General features: G+C 37.2%; 1 protein-coding gene across 2 annotated transcripts in view; it reads left to right on the top strand.

Annotated features, from left to right (window-relative positions):
* The window catches only part of slc24a4b (solute carrier family 24 member 4b), a 77,208-nt gene that overhangs the window by 52,497 nt on the left and 9,277 nt on the right, over nt 1-15,434 (top strand). Inside the window, exons 3-10 of one of the 2 annotated variants that reach the window (XM_007255474.4) lie at nt 2,478-2,554; nt 5,529-5,603; nt 5,861-5,945; nt 6,918-7,021; nt 10,225-10,299; nt 10,854-10,879; nt 10,967-11,020; nt 12,410-12,558. In XM_007255474.4, coding sequence (XP_007255536.2) covers nt 2,478-2,554; nt 5,529-5,603; nt 5,861-5,945; nt 6,918-7,021; nt 10,225-10,299; nt 10,854-10,879; nt 10,967-11,020; nt 12,410-12,558 — 645 coding nt within the window. The remainder of the gene's footprint in view (nt 1-2,477; nt 2,555-5,528; nt 5,604-5,860; nt 5,946-6,917; nt 7,022-10,224; nt 10,300-10,853; nt 10,880-10,966; nt 11,021-12,409; nt 12,559-15,434) is intronic. The other variant, XM_022684509.2, reaches the window with a different exon arrangement.

Raw genomic sequence — 15,434 nt, forward strand, 5'->3', positions numbered from 1 at the left:
AGATGAGGGGTCTGGCAGAACAATAGAAACTTCATTAGCCTGAGCAGGATCTGACTGCATACTAAACAGTATCAACCGTACTTTGTATTCATATCACAAAAGGCTTTATTCACGTCACAGGGGACTTAACTTCTACTTGACCTTTTAAAAGGAGTCTGCATTAACCAGCCATGCTGAACAGTACAAGCAGTTTGCTGCATGCTCTGTAGCAGGCTTTCTGTGTGTGTGTGTGGGGGGGGGGTGTGCTGGGAAACCAGATGCTGTGCAGTGTGTGTACAGAGTGGTGTGAAGGATCAGCCCGTAGCCCAGCTGGGAATGCATACGGCCGAGCAGAGCGCATCAGACCCACAGAGACAGAGCGATGGAGCTGCTCTGAAGGACATTGATACAGTGTAGGCTGGACTATAACATACAACAAAATATTATATACACATTATTGTGATCTGAGTTTCTTTAGTAAAATACAGGTTTAAAAATATATCCATTAGGGACATTGCAATGTTTTTTTTTTCCGACAATATATATCACAATATTAAACAATGGGCCCGTGACGTCACCAGCCTCGCCTCGTCCCACGGGCTGTTTCGCGTCAGAGATCCGGACCACCCGAGAGCAGAGTCAAATGGCCTTTTAAAAAGTAAATAAGAGCGTTTTTCTGGAAATAAAAGCGTAACTGGAAATATCTGCGCAAAATATGCCAGACTAAGGTGCACAGTTTTCGACAAGCTGTCAGCCTATGCGTTTACAAGCACGTGCCCAGCCATGTGGATGCCATGCGGTCACGCTTCTCAGGCAGCAGCAGCCTGTAACTCACGCAGACACAAAGACAACGAACGCTGTTCACTCAGAAAATTAGAACACTGTGTATCTACTTCTTGTGTCAATTAAAACATTGCAAAATTATGTGTTTGGTTTAATTGGCTTTGGTGTCATTGCACATTCTGCGATGTGACTGTTGCACATGCGCATATCGCGATGACGCTGCTTAAACAATATATTGTGCATCCCTAATTCCCATGCCAAAATGTAAATGTAAAATGTGTGATTGCTCTGATGTCCAACATGCTCTTGACAAAGCACACACACTGCACCCCTATCAGTAGGCTAAAAAGCTGGTAGTTTTTTGTCATTGTGTATGTTTTATCTTGTTTACATTTAGTCAATGTTCTTACACATAAAATGGAATTCTGTGTAAGATGGTTTAAGATGGTCTAAGCTTGTCTGGTGCTGATGTGGTGCAGGTTGTATACCAGAACCAGTGTACTAGTTGTTCAAAACACTTTTTGTCTGGGGACCAACTAGTGAACAACTTCCTCGCTAATCTGTTTGGTATTGGTGGTGGATGTGTTTGTTTCAGATGATCTAATAAAATCTATACTGGTAAACTTGCTGGGTAACCAACACTTGACCAGCATGTTTTATGTTGCATTTAATTTGGCCATGCTTGCCCAGCATGGTCTAAACAACCAGTGTTCCCAAAATCATTAAACTGACCAGTGCCACCACATGTGCAGACCATGTCTGTTGGACTGATAACAGTGTGGATGGTTCTTTTTTTGTATTTGCTCTACTTGTTTCCTCTGTGCTCATAGAAGTCAACACCACTTCTGGACATGGTTAACATAAGGCTTCTGTTTTGCACAGTAAAGTTTTAAGCAGCATTTGTGAATGTAACTCTGTATTGTAGTGCTTGGAGGTAATATATGCTAAACTAGGCCCTTGTGGTTCGATCAGCTCTTGTTAAATGATTGTTCTTAATGCAGTGCTCTCTGAGGAATTAGAGATTGCAGGTGTGAAGCTTAGGTTTGTGTCCATGTCCTTCTCTCACTGAAATGCCTCCCAAACACGTGAATGGTTTAAAGATATTATGCACTGAACAGGGGGGAATATCCACTTGCATGTCGCTCTTTCCGTTTTCTTAGAGGATTGCTGTTTTTTACATTTTAACCATTTCTTTTGCATTTGTGACAAACTGGATATCCTCTGCTCATCTTTGCTCCTCAAATATAAAAAAAAAAACCTGACTATAATTACGTTGACAGAACAATGTTTGAAATCCCATTATTATTTATTTATTTAATTTTACCTTACCTAAATTACTGCCTCGTCCCAACTTTTTTTAAAATGTGTAGCAGGTTCCAATGCCGGAATGGATGTATATTAACAAATAAAATAAAGTGGAGTAGACAAAACTTGAAATATTTTGGGTTAATACTGTCTCAAACACAAGTTAAAAAATCTGCAGCCTTTGTCTGCATTGTCCCAACCTTTTCTACTTTGAATTGCTCGTAAACATGTTATCAGTGTCATTAATTTAGAAATCTTGTTTTCTTGAGCCTGAAAATTGTTATTTTGCAGTTAATACTGCAGCTTTTTTCAGACGTCACTACAGAAGAGCCTTTAAGCTTCATACAGTTCTACTGAATTAAAGAATGTCAAAGTTAATTTTTTTTGTGTTTGTATATTTTTTTTTGCAGCTATCCGTGAGTTCCCTGATGACTATTTTACTAATGCTGAAAGGAAGAGTGGAGCCGTCTTACTGCACATCCTGGCGGTAAGAGCGAAACCGACTGTATTTCTAGTTTCTAAAACTTTTTCTTTTCGTTTTTTCTTTCTATTTTCTGTCTCTATTTCTCTCTCTCTCTTTTTCTCTACTTTTTCCTCTCTATTTGTGTCATTCTCTTTTGTTATCTCTCTCTTTCCTAGCACTAGGGCTGTGCCATATTGTATTCAATAATAACTCAAACATTTTTAACCTGATAAAACTCCATATCGTGATAATAGCAATATTCCTGAAAGTAGTATGTCTTTTTAATTTCCTATTTCTGCATGCAGAGATTTTTGCAGTTACTTACTTTATTTTTTTAACATTTTTTTATTTTGTTACAATATCATTATTTTGTACAAAATCATGATCTTATATCCTAAAATATTGTAATGTTATTTTATGACCATATTGCACATCATTTCTTTCCTATATTTCTTCTCTCTCTCTCTCTCTCTCTCTCTCTCTCTCTCTCTCCCTCTCTCTCAAAACTCATCTGCACTCCCCATCATACCTCTATCCTGCACATCTATCACACTCTCTCTTTATCAGTGTCTGAAGAGTACACATTCTGTACATGTACAAACTGTACATACTCCTTCACTTGACCTTGATGCATCTTATAGGTTTATACCAGGCTAAAAGTATGTTTTACAGAATGAGTGTACAGCATTGACCAAAAATATGATTAATTCTGTTATATTTGTATTACTGAAGCATCATTCACCTGTACCATAAAGCTTTTTTTTGCAGCTGCTAGCGCTCCTAATAATCCTAATCCTAATAATATAAATAGCCTCAGCTCAGCCTGATTGACCTGCTCACACTGACCATTTGCAGCACAATTAAAATCTGCTGATAGTTACGTAACTCGCTGTATGATGCTGTAATGTATTGCTTTGTGCTGTGTTAGTTAAACCTCACTAGTTCTGTCCTCATCTACTCAAAATCCTATACACTGGATCATTTTCAGTGCTCCGTCTCCCCCTGTGGACAACTTCTGTTACTACCATTGCCTCTACTGCTGCTACTGCTGCACCAAGAAGACTGATCTATAATTTATTCACCAGAGGAGCCACACAGAGAGGAAGTCATGTTTCATGCTGGAGGACTGCACATCTTGATTGATCATTTAATTTTTAGAGCTATACATGAGTCAATCACCTGTAGTTAAGCAGGAGGCTCATTGGCTAGTTCTAGTTTATGGTGGCCATCTTTCTCTCCTTGACTCTTATGGCTTTTGTGGTGCTTAAGCACCGACCACTAGAGGTTTATCACCTTTTGTCTGAGCAGATCAGCTCAGCACACAGCTGTTGGTTTACTCCAGCCTCTGCGTCAGTGTCTGTGGCTTTGGATGGGGAGAAGGGAGAAAAGTCATTTTACTGTTTTATAGGGTAGAGTAGGGTTAAAATTGGCCCAGGATAAAATAAAACATGAACAGGATTAAACCAAACCCTGGAGGTTCCCAACAAAAAAGACAATTTAGCCCAGGACAAGATGTTCTTCCTCTTTAGATCTCAACAGTCTGGCCTGATATTATATACACCATTTTTTTAGCACAACAACGTTACATTTTGTTTTCACAGCACTGTATGAGGCAGATAAACAACTCAGTGAGAGCTATATAGACTAAGGACCAGCCATCACATTGTGGGTTTAGTTTAACAAAGGCAAAATTAATAGCATAGCAAAGTCTTTATAGGCAACACGGCCGGCCAGTTTCTGTATTTCTTGTCATGCAGGACAAACCTCCTATCTGTTTGAGGCTGAAATTCAGAAACTGATTTTGAATCACTTATATAATCTGATACAAACCTCACACAGCTTTTAGCATTTGTAATAATACACAAAAAATATAAAAGATTTATCTATTTGTTATGGCAACTGCTCTTACTCAGATCTCCACATCAAGGAGGGGCTTTCACACTAGTCTCCCATGGAAGCTGATTGGTTCTTTTTCTTAGTTTTTTTTTGTCTATTTGTAAACAAATGCCACATTGAGCATGACAAGAACTCCCAATCAAGTTTTAACAAGTGACTGGCCTCCTTATTTATAACGACAGCACTAAGGCTGGAGCATTAGCATTAGTCACTTACCACTAGCGCCTGACAGGGCTACACTGACAAACTCTGAGTGTTCCGGTAAGCCAGGGTGCTCTCAGCTAGTTATTCGTCCCATGTACCTTGTTTTAACACGGTAAACGTGCAGACTACAGTCGGATATATTCGCCTCTGAACGGTGAATAAGCTAGCACTTAGCACGGTAAGCAGCTAATGCTAATGCTGCTCCAGCAGTGCTAGCCGTGGTTAGCACGGGGCTACAGGCTGATGATACTGTGGCGGCTCTGGGTTGTGTGTGTGGCTGCCTGTAGGCATGTTTCTATTCTTCTGTGTGTGGGGCCTCTTGTATTTTGTTGTGCTGTGTTGCTCCAGCCTACGTAATTGGTACCTCCCCCGTAACCTAGGGTATGGGGAGGGGCCATGCAGATGGGTGCTGGTTAGGGCACTCACCGTAAAGTAGGTGGATAGTGAGTTTAGTCACTTGGCTCTGTTGGTAGCCTATAGAGAGAATGGTTTTAGCTCTCCTAGTCTTGTTAAAGACTGTAAGTGAGTGGCAAGCCTGTTTAATAAAGGAGCTATTGAGCATTCAGCATGAGTCTCACGGGTCTTCCTTCCTCTTCCACGCCACAATACTCACGTCTGAACCTGACTGATAGAATTCGTACATGAATCTAAAAATCTAAATCTAAAAAATACATTTGAATTTATCATTAGTGATTTATATGTTACTTTATCATTAGTAATACTGAATGTTGTTTAACAGTTAACATATTTTGGTTAATGACATTTTATAATAGAGCTACAAGCCTAATTTATCTAGCAAATAATGGAAGCCTATACACCACTAATTATTGTTGTGCAAGCTGATAATTATTGAGTGTGTCCTGATTGCTGGCTACTTGGCTGTGTGTGTCTCCTGCAGGCCCTCTACATGTTCCTGGCTCTGGCCATCGTGTGTGACGATTACTTTGTGACCTCTCTGGAGAAGCTCTGTGAGGTAAGATCTTAACACTGCAGCACTTTTTACACTGACTGTCTATTTATTGCTTACCTAGATTAAGATGTGATTATAAATTGGTTTAGCTTGGTTTAGTGCAGCTTATTCTTTGTTTTGTTTCTGTGCTTTAATGTATGTGGATTGTGGGATGTAGTGTGGTTGTAATTCATGGGCTGTGTGCTTCAGTGTTTGAGTGGTGTGTTTTGGTGTTTGTTGGTTGTAAACTGTGTGTTGTGTGGTGTAATTGTGTTCTGCAGAAGTTAGACCTGAGTGAGGATGTAGCTGGAGCCACATTCATGGCTGCAGGAAGCTCTGCCCCAGAGCTGTTTGCATCTGTAATAGGTAAGGAAAGAAACACAAACATTGTAGTCCTAAAGTAAATTTATAAATATGCAGATTTCATAATTTTTTGTGCATATCCTAAATTTGAGCCCTTCCAACAAATAATTATATATCAATCATTTCTTCATTTTGGGAGAAATCAGTTTTTACTTTACTATTGAAAGTGTTTAGTAAGTCTAAATAAAGCACATTTTAGTTTGTTTAATGTAAAACTATTCAAATAAAAAAGAACGACTTTTTTACCAAAAGGGAAGGATTGGCTCAGTTAGCTATTGTTTTATTACTATAAGTATCTATTACATACAATAAACAGTCAATATTTCATGGCATGTAAAGGTTTTAGTGTCTTATTCTACATGTCCTATTTGTATTAAAACAAGATTTTGAGACTGATTCATTTAAATAAGCTCTGTTCTGATTGACTGCCCTGTTTTGGAGCTCATTTAACTGTTACATTGAGACTTAACCAGTCTTAACCAGCACCAAGGATAAAAAAACCTTTATCTGTTCCTAACAGATGTGAATAAGTGTCCCTTTTTTTGCTAAAAAATATTATAAATAATAAAACATCTGATTGAAATGCAGCATGCAGTTTGCAAAAAGCTGTAGTATAATTTCTTTGAGTCATCATGCTAAAACAGTATTTTTTTTCCTCAATATAGCAAATTATTTGATTTACATTATTTTAATTGTATAAAATAATAGAATATATGACCAATTATAAATATTTTTTTTCATATGAGCAATTTAAGCCAAAATTTGTAAGTAGATTTGAACAGCAGTATGGGCCCTGAAAAAGTTTAACAGGCATAAACAAGGATTAATTAACCTGCTTAATAATATTGTCTGTCCATGATTGCCTGCCTAGTTTGTATATATCGTTAATATGCAAACATATGTGCATGCCTATTATACATGCATAGGTTAATGTGTGCTGACCTAAGGTGTGTTTACTGTGATTTGTATTTGTAGGTGTGTTTATCACACATGGTGATGTGGGAGTTGGAACCATCGTCGGCTCTGCAGTCTTCAACATCCTCTGCATTATTGGAGTGTGTGGGATTTTTGCTGGACAGGTGTGTGTTTGTGTGTCTGCATACATGAACATTTAGTTATAATGCTCAGGAGTCTCACCACATTAATGTATTTATGAACAAATATTATTTGTTCATAAATAAATGAATAATAAATGTCTCTAAACCTATATAACATTGGTTATTTGGTCATGTAGATGGTTATTTGTTTGGCTGTGGTATTAGTGTTTGTATTAGTAGGGGTTTTGTATGCTTTTTTGAATGGCTGTGATTGTTCATAATCACAGCAGTAAACAGGCACTGCCACTCTAAGCAGCGTCTGCTGTTCTATTAGGGATGAAATACTGTTACATAACAGTTACACAAATACACACAACTGCTGTTTGGCAGATTTGTTGGCTGAAATCATTTCAGTGCGATGGACAGAGGTGGATTAAGTGCACTTGGCACTATTCCCTTAAAGCCGCATTTGCACAATTGCACCTTCTTCTAAAATAATTTTCTTAAAGGAAGGATCAGCCCAGGCTCGTCTGGAGTCTGAGGTTTTCTTCTTTGGATTTATAGTGGAGATGGGAGTCTAATGAATTGCTGTCAAGAAGGGGAAGCTTGTACTTCTCCAATGAGCATCTGACCTAAATCACCACACACCTGTTTCACACCATGTGCAGCATGATGGGATATAAAATATGATATTCTGTAAATCTCTTGACAGTGCAACACATCATAACTTTATTAGTAAGTGCTAAAGTAATACACTGTCATGCCAAATTATATTAATTACAGTCATGGGACTGGAATTAGTGTTGTAATCGATGACTTGCTATATCCCATAGTATCTAAAGAACACTACACTGACCTGTGTAGCAAGATACTCTAGAAAATAAAAGGCTTCATAGCTCTTAAGACAATTATTATAGTAATTATTACAATAATTATAGTATAAGACATGATTACACTGGCAGCAGTAGTAAAGTACTATTTATGATGATGCAGGTGTGTTGGGACAGTATTGGGTGTGTGTGACTCAGCAACTGTTTATTACATTTGAAAGTACAAATACAAAAGGTAGTAGTGAACAATATAGGGCAGAACAGTTTAAATCACTTGCTTCTAAATCTAGATTCTCTGAGCACTTTATTAGAAACACCTATACTAATACTGGATTGTTCATTTTGCTCTAAAAACAGCTACATTATATGATTTCCACATGATTCAGTTCCATCTGACATTTCTTTTAGGTTCTAGTTTATGTTGACATGAACGTGTCACTCAATTCCTCTAAACATATTCTTTTGGATTCAGATCTGAGCTCGTTGTCATGTTCATGAAACCTGTTTGGAGATTATGGCCATGAAGACACATGGTCAGCAAAAATACTCATATAGCCTATATAGCATTCGAGCAATTGGTTAGTAAAACATGATCCAGAATTTTCCATACCAATAAAAGCATCCCATATTATTTTCCACAACACACCACCACCTCTGCTGGCCTGGACTATAGACAGAACGTCCAAGGATTTAGGCTGTTGGAGCCAAATTCTGATTCATACAATCTATGAGCCTCAGCAGCAATTAATATTTTTAGACAATAGCCAATGACTTCTGTATGGTTGTTTTGATGGAAAAATAAATAAGGGCAGTGCGTTGAGAGTTGGTGTAATAAAAGCTTTTATTAAATTTTTTTATAATTTCATAAATTTCATTTAATTTGCTTACAGTTAAACAGACACTGAACACAGCCACTGAAAACTATTGTATAAATAAAAGAGCTGCAATAGAGCATTCAATGAACATGTTTGTTGTATTCCTTTATTTACTTGCGGTGAATCTGAAAAATGCCTCAGGCAGAGTCTTTTCTCTGACCCAGGTTTGGGACTTAAAAACACAGCACAGAGAGACAGGACTGGATGGAGGAATGCACAAAGCAGAAGATGAGGATGTGTTGCTGATGTCAGCAGAGAGTGCAGATTGCTCTGTTCTGTTTACAGTGGAAGCTGCTGCAGGGATGAAGGTTTATTTTGTGGAAGTTTGTCTCCCGCGGGAGGAGGATTGGATCTGTGTCCTGATGGAATTAGTGTTAAAGCGTTTCTAAAGGGGGTTCTTGTGGAGTCAGTGCTGTGTGTTTGGACTGACTTTGGGAACACAGTGTTCACTGTTTAAGCTGGGTGGAAGTGGCTCAGTTCAGTAAGGCTGACATAATTAGACCATGTTAATGGGGTTTAACTGTTAAATAATGTAATAATTGTAATTTAAGTAGTGTATTTGATTTTAGGTTATTATATAACATTTCTTGACTATGTAACCTGATTTACTTTTATGTGCTTGGTGGTGTAATTATTTTTTGTTTTTTCATCCTGTTACGGTTTGATTTTGTTTGATTTGGTTTTAATTTCTTATAAAATGCATTTAGTACAATGCAAGAAGGGAAAGGGTATGGGAACCTTACAAATGCATTGTATACACATTAAATCAGAAGAAATCAGTAATTTGTTTGCTCTTTTTAGATAGATAGGTAGATTAATAGATCCTGAAGGAATTTAGCAGCCACACAATACAGTACAAAAATACAAAACAATAATCAGGGTAAAACAGCACAATTGGTAACTATAGGAAAAAATGTTAGAGTATAGTGAGTGATGCAAAATGTAAAAGCAGAAAGTTATAATAATATGACATTTACTGATACAAATCTAAGATATTCTTTAGTTTGGAGGATGTCTCCTAAATGTAAGAATGCAGAAAAAGGTTTCGGCAGCTGCAGATGGCAAAAAAGTGGAGTTTTTGTTTTTTGGTCCTAAGGGGAAAAATGTCAGGGAAAAAATGAATGTTAGAAATGTCTGCAATAGAAATTATTTAGATTACTTAGTTTTTTAATAGAATTTTTTTTTTCAAATACCAGTTCAAATTAACATTACATTAACAAATAATATAAACATAAAAAGAACAAGTAAGATCAGGAACTTTGTTACTTAAAGGAAACTTTTGCTTACTCTTAACCTTCCAGCAGAAGAGGTATTGTGAGAAATTGGAAGTTTAACTTAATTAGAAAATGTAATTCTATTTACATGTGCGGCATACACAAATCGAGTTTGTTTACTGTGAACCTTTAGATTGCCATAACATGACAGTAAAGCTTCATAAAGCTTCATTAATCCATGAAGTGTAATAGACCTCACATGCAGCATGTTCTGTAATTTATGCAGCCCTGTAGCCTGTGACTAAAGCTGTGTGATTCTCTGTTAGGTGGTGCTGCTGACCTGGTGGGCTGTTTTCCGTGACTCTCTCTACTACACCTTCTCTGTAGTGGCACTGATTGCAGTAAGTCCTGCATGAAATTTCCTTAAACACTTTCAGCCTCTCTAGCAACAAGTACATAAGGGAAAGGGTACTTGGTATCATGTTGTTTACCAGGAGTATATGCAGAATTACCATTAAAATATTCAAGTTATTATTAATGCTTTAAAAAACAATTATTTACTGTAGCCACTTACTAGCTACTGTAGACTTTCATATTTCATATTAATGTATTAATATAATATGCAATTCCTTTTCATTTAATTTACATACAGATAAATAGACGTGTTTAGTTCAGTTTGCTTTTATCTCAAAAGTTATATGATTAATATCTGTTTTTTGTTATTTTGTCATTTTGTTAGCAATAGATATGGCCTGTGTGTTACACTGATGTACAGTTAGTGTATTATAGTGTATTTATTTCTATAACAGCAGCTACAAAAACATATCAGATCTATTATGAACACCCTGCAGTGTGTTGTGTATTTGATATTAAATAATTTGTTTAATTATTTTAGTAACTTACCAGTTAAAATGTTTCTGATTAATACAATGGTGTATTTTCTTCTCATTTTCAGTTCATCTATGATGAAAAGATAGTGTGGTGAGTGCACTTCTCAGTTCTTCTTTGTTCTTTGTGATTGGTGCATGGTTGGTGGACTCGTTCTGATGGGTGATTTTCTCTTTTCAGGTGGGAGAGCCTGGTGCTGGTGGTCATGTACGCAGGATATATCCTGATAATGAAGTAAGGAGAAGATTCTCATCATCAACTAGATGTCCTCCTAACCCGTCACACCTCTCTGGTCTTAACTGATTACTATGTGGATAACGGCCACAGCTGCAAGTCCTAATTATACATGACCCAAATATGGGGCTTCACCTGCTTTGTGTGGATGCTCTGTGGGACAGTACTGGTCTTGTGTTACTGTGAATGACATGAAGAGGATGATTTTAGACTAAATGCATTTAAAATGTAGCTGTTTCTAATTTTATAGTTCCTGAGTAAATGCATGCATGCAAAGAGAAAAAAAATTATTATAGTGTACGAGTCCTGTGCTACAGCAAATAATCTGGATTAGAAGGGCATTATTTTATAGTTCCATCCCTTGCACGTATTTGGGCACCACAGTTTTACAAAGTCCAAATGTAAATAGATATGTTATTAAGTCTGTTTAAAGAAAGTACTCTTCTTCATAGGCAAAAAGGAATACATACATGTGACAACATTTAATTTGAAGGGAAACTATGCTTTTCCAGTGTTTGCTCTAAAAATGAACAAGAACGTATCATTATTTGAATTTATTCAGTTGGCCCCAAGCAGTGAACACTGCACATACAGCATTCATTGTAAAAACAGCTTAGCATGGAGCAGCAGCAGAGACTGCGTTTGTTCATAATTATCTGGCTAATATATCAGGTTAAACTGCACCTGAACAGCCGTTTAGCTGAAACCCGATAAGTGTATTTTATAGTCTGCTCAGATCGAGACAGAATCACGTTCTCACCACAAACAAACCACTGTTTGTTTGGAACCGGACTGAGACCACCTTTCTTTTGTGGTTCTATGGTTGTTTTGGTCCACACCTGAGTGCAGTTACTGTTTTTACACCTGCTGAAACAAACTGCACCTAGAATACAAACGAACATGAGTTCGTTTTAACCAGACCAAACAGTGCTGGTATGAAACATTGTATGTTTCCAGTTGTTTATTGCAGATCAGAAGTCAGTTTAGGACTTCAATTTTTAATGATTTTAAATTTGATACAGAATATTACGGATCATCTTGTGATTTGGAGATGATTCTTGGAACACCACCTAATCATGTTCCATAGGGCGCTGAGTAGTGTTGCTAATCTTTGTGTGAAATTCACTGCATGCCAGCCTCACTCTCTGTTATGTCTGAATAATCCCACCTCATGGTGACATGCTGGACCCAGTCTCAGCTCTTTGTTTATGCTGTATAACTTCCTTCTGTTTATATGGGCCATAATTTTAAATGTGAGGATTAAGCCGAAACAACAGAATTACATAGATTTGCTAAAAACATGGCACAGTTTTGGAAATGAGAAATGCTCTTGTCATGTTTTGTGTAAATCATTTGAATAATTGTTCTTTTTCTCTCTTTTCCTCCCAGATTTAACTCCAGCATGCAGAACTTTTTCATGGGCAAAGGCAACAAGAATGTGGCTAATGGTAACGCAGCAAGCGGCAGCGAGTTGGAAGATGGTAATGATTATTTCGGCTATGTCTCTGATGACCCCTCAGTGCCTTTACTAGGTACAGGTAAGGCTAATCAGACAGGCGGAGTTCACTGAAGATTGCTTTGTATTTGGCCGGTTTAAAAGCCAGTTTTTCGACCCTCTTCGAATTTAATGATTCCTGTTTCGAATCCCAGTCTTGCTGCTCGCCATCAGCAGCAGGAGTCCGAGAGAGCACAATTGGCTTTGCTCTCTCTGGATAGGTAGATGGCACTCCTAGTGTGATGTTGGTCAGCACAGGTGTCTGTTTGCTGATGCACTGAAGCTGCGGATGCACCCTTTCTGCATCAAAAAGCTTAAAATGATGTAGTGGCTGCCTTTTCATATGTTGAAGAATAGAAATGTGAATAAAATGTGTTAGTCTGTATGCTTGTGTTTTGAAGCCATTGCTAGTGGGGGAGTGGGTTTATAGAAACAGGGATAAGTTAATTGGCCTTCAGAACTGGGTATAAAAGGTAGAAAGCCAAATAAATTATGTTATTTAAAGGGATGTAAATCACATCTAAACCCTCTATTAAAATGGTTGTGTCGGATATAAACATTACAGAGTTTCTTTCTAGACAAACAACTTAGTTAGCTTAGTTTTTTCAGTGATAAATGATAGATTATTCATCTATTCTGTTGACTGTGTTGCAAATGTTTGCAGACACATTTTTTTTAAAGAATTTTCTCTTGGTGTGAGGCTCTCTGTCAAGGGGTATTTTGTTTGGGCAATTCCTTACCAAGCTGTTCTTAGGTCTTACAAAATGAACTATAGAACAGTAAAGAACAAAAGATTGAAAAAATATTAGTCATACAAGAGCTTCAAGCGGCTTCAGTTGCCAAATTACTGTGAACCCCTATGAGAAAGACTGTGCATTTTCATATTTCAGCCGTCAGTGCGCTGCACTGTAATCATCTGCGTCTTTTCTCTCAAAGTACAGAAATTGTTGTATTATTTTATTACATGTGGTTACTCATGCAGCAGAACAGCATTCCTGTGTAATTTTAACCGTTCTCCACCTGCCACTCAGAGACCTTTGGATGCTCCACTCATGATACCTCTTCTGGTGCCAAGAATTATTGTATTTAAGTTAAATTACAGTAACTTGCAAAAGTATTTATACTCCTAGAACTTTTTTACATTTTGTCACCTTACAACCACAAACTTAAATGTATTTTATTGAGATTTTAACTGATAAACCAACACAAAGTAACACATCATTGTGAATGATTGGTGGTTTTAAATATTTTTATCAAACACAAATCTGAAAAGTGTGACGTGCAAAAATATTCAGTATAATCAATATTTGTAGAGCCACCCTTCACTGCAATTACAGCTGCAAGTGTTTTGGGGTTTATCTCTACCAGCTTTGCACATTTAGAGACTGAGATTTTTGCCCATTCTTTTTTGCAAAACAGCTCAAGTTCAGCCAGGTTGGATGGAGAGCGTCTGTGAACAGCAGTTTTCATGTCTCGTCACAGATGCAAAATGCAACTGCAAACAGCACTGCTTATGTCTCTTTTCAACAATGGTTTTCTTCTTGACACTCTTCAATAAAGGCCATGTTTTTGGAGCGCATGACTTATGATAGTTGTCCTGTCGACAGATTCTCTCACCTGAGTTGTGGATTTCAGCAGCTCCTCCAGAGTGACCATGGGCCTCTTAGCTGTTTCACTGAGTGCTCTCCTTGCTCGATCTCCTTGTTGTCAGTTTGAATGGACCATAACCATGTCTTGGTAGGTTTGCAGGTGTAGAATACATTTTCCATTTTTGGATGATGGATTGAATATTGTGGCTTGGGGTGTTCAAAATGTGGATATTGTTTTATAACCTAACCCTGCTTTAAACTTCTCCACAACTTTATCTCTAACCTTTCTGGAGTTCCTTGGTCTTAACGATGCTGTTTGTTCACTAGTGTTCTCTAACAAAGAGGCCTTTACAGAAAAGCTGTATTTATACTGAGACTAAATTACACACAGCTGGACTCTATTTACCAATTTAATGACTTCTGAAGGCAATTGCACTGTCCAAAAACATGGAGATCAGGTAAATTGGATACTCTAAATTGCCCAGAAAATTGAATACTCTAAATTGATCTGGTAAATTGGACACTCTTAATTGATCTGGTGTGTATGTGTGTAAAGTGTGGTATATATGTAAGTTTGTGTGTGTAAATGTATGTATGACTGTGCCCAGATATAGATTGGCACTCTGTCCTGGGTAAATGCTGTAGTGCCCGATGCAGTCCTCCGCTATTGGCTGCCGCTTCTCACCGGTGTGTGGAAGAGTGTTAATGTGTAATAATGTGCTTGTGTGTAAAACGTGTAAATTGTAAAGCGTCCTTGGGTATCTAGAAAGGTGCTATATAACTTAAACTTTATTTTATTTAGGAGGTCTGAATATTTTTGCACATCAGACTTTCAAGATATTTATTTGATTACAATTTTAAAGACAGTGAATCTTTTTTATTCCACTTTGTTTCATTCCACTTGTGTTGGTCTATCACTTAATATCTAAATAAAATACATTTAAGTTTGTGGTTCTAAGGTGACAAAATGTTAAAATGTTTAAGGGGTATAAATACTTTTGCAAGCCACTGTAGATGTGTAAGGTGTTTTTTTTCCATAGTAATTAATAAATAATAAATACTAGTTAGGTTCTCATGTTCTCATTCTGAAATACTTAGTTTGTACTGGTGTTTGAGCCCATTTCCTTCTCGTGCCTCTAAGCCAGTATATTTTATTAGTGCTAGAATTCTAATTATGGTACACTACTGACATTTAATACATACCAGTATCGGTGTAATCACAATATTGACAGGGTATTAAACGACAATACTGCATGCCATTTCTATCTAATTTATCATCTTATGTAATCAATTAACGAACTAATTTAAATGTGTTTTCCCTTTTAACACA

The sequence above is a fragment of the Astyanax mexicanus genome, chromosome 1 (genome assembly GCF_023375975.1).
Source record: "Astyanax mexicanus isolate ESR-SI-001 chromosome 1, AstMex3_surface, whole genome shotgun sequence".
Taxonomy (NCBI): domain Eukaryota; kingdom Metazoa; phylum Chordata; class Actinopteri; order Characiformes; family Acestrorhamphidae; genus Astyanax; species Astyanax mexicanus.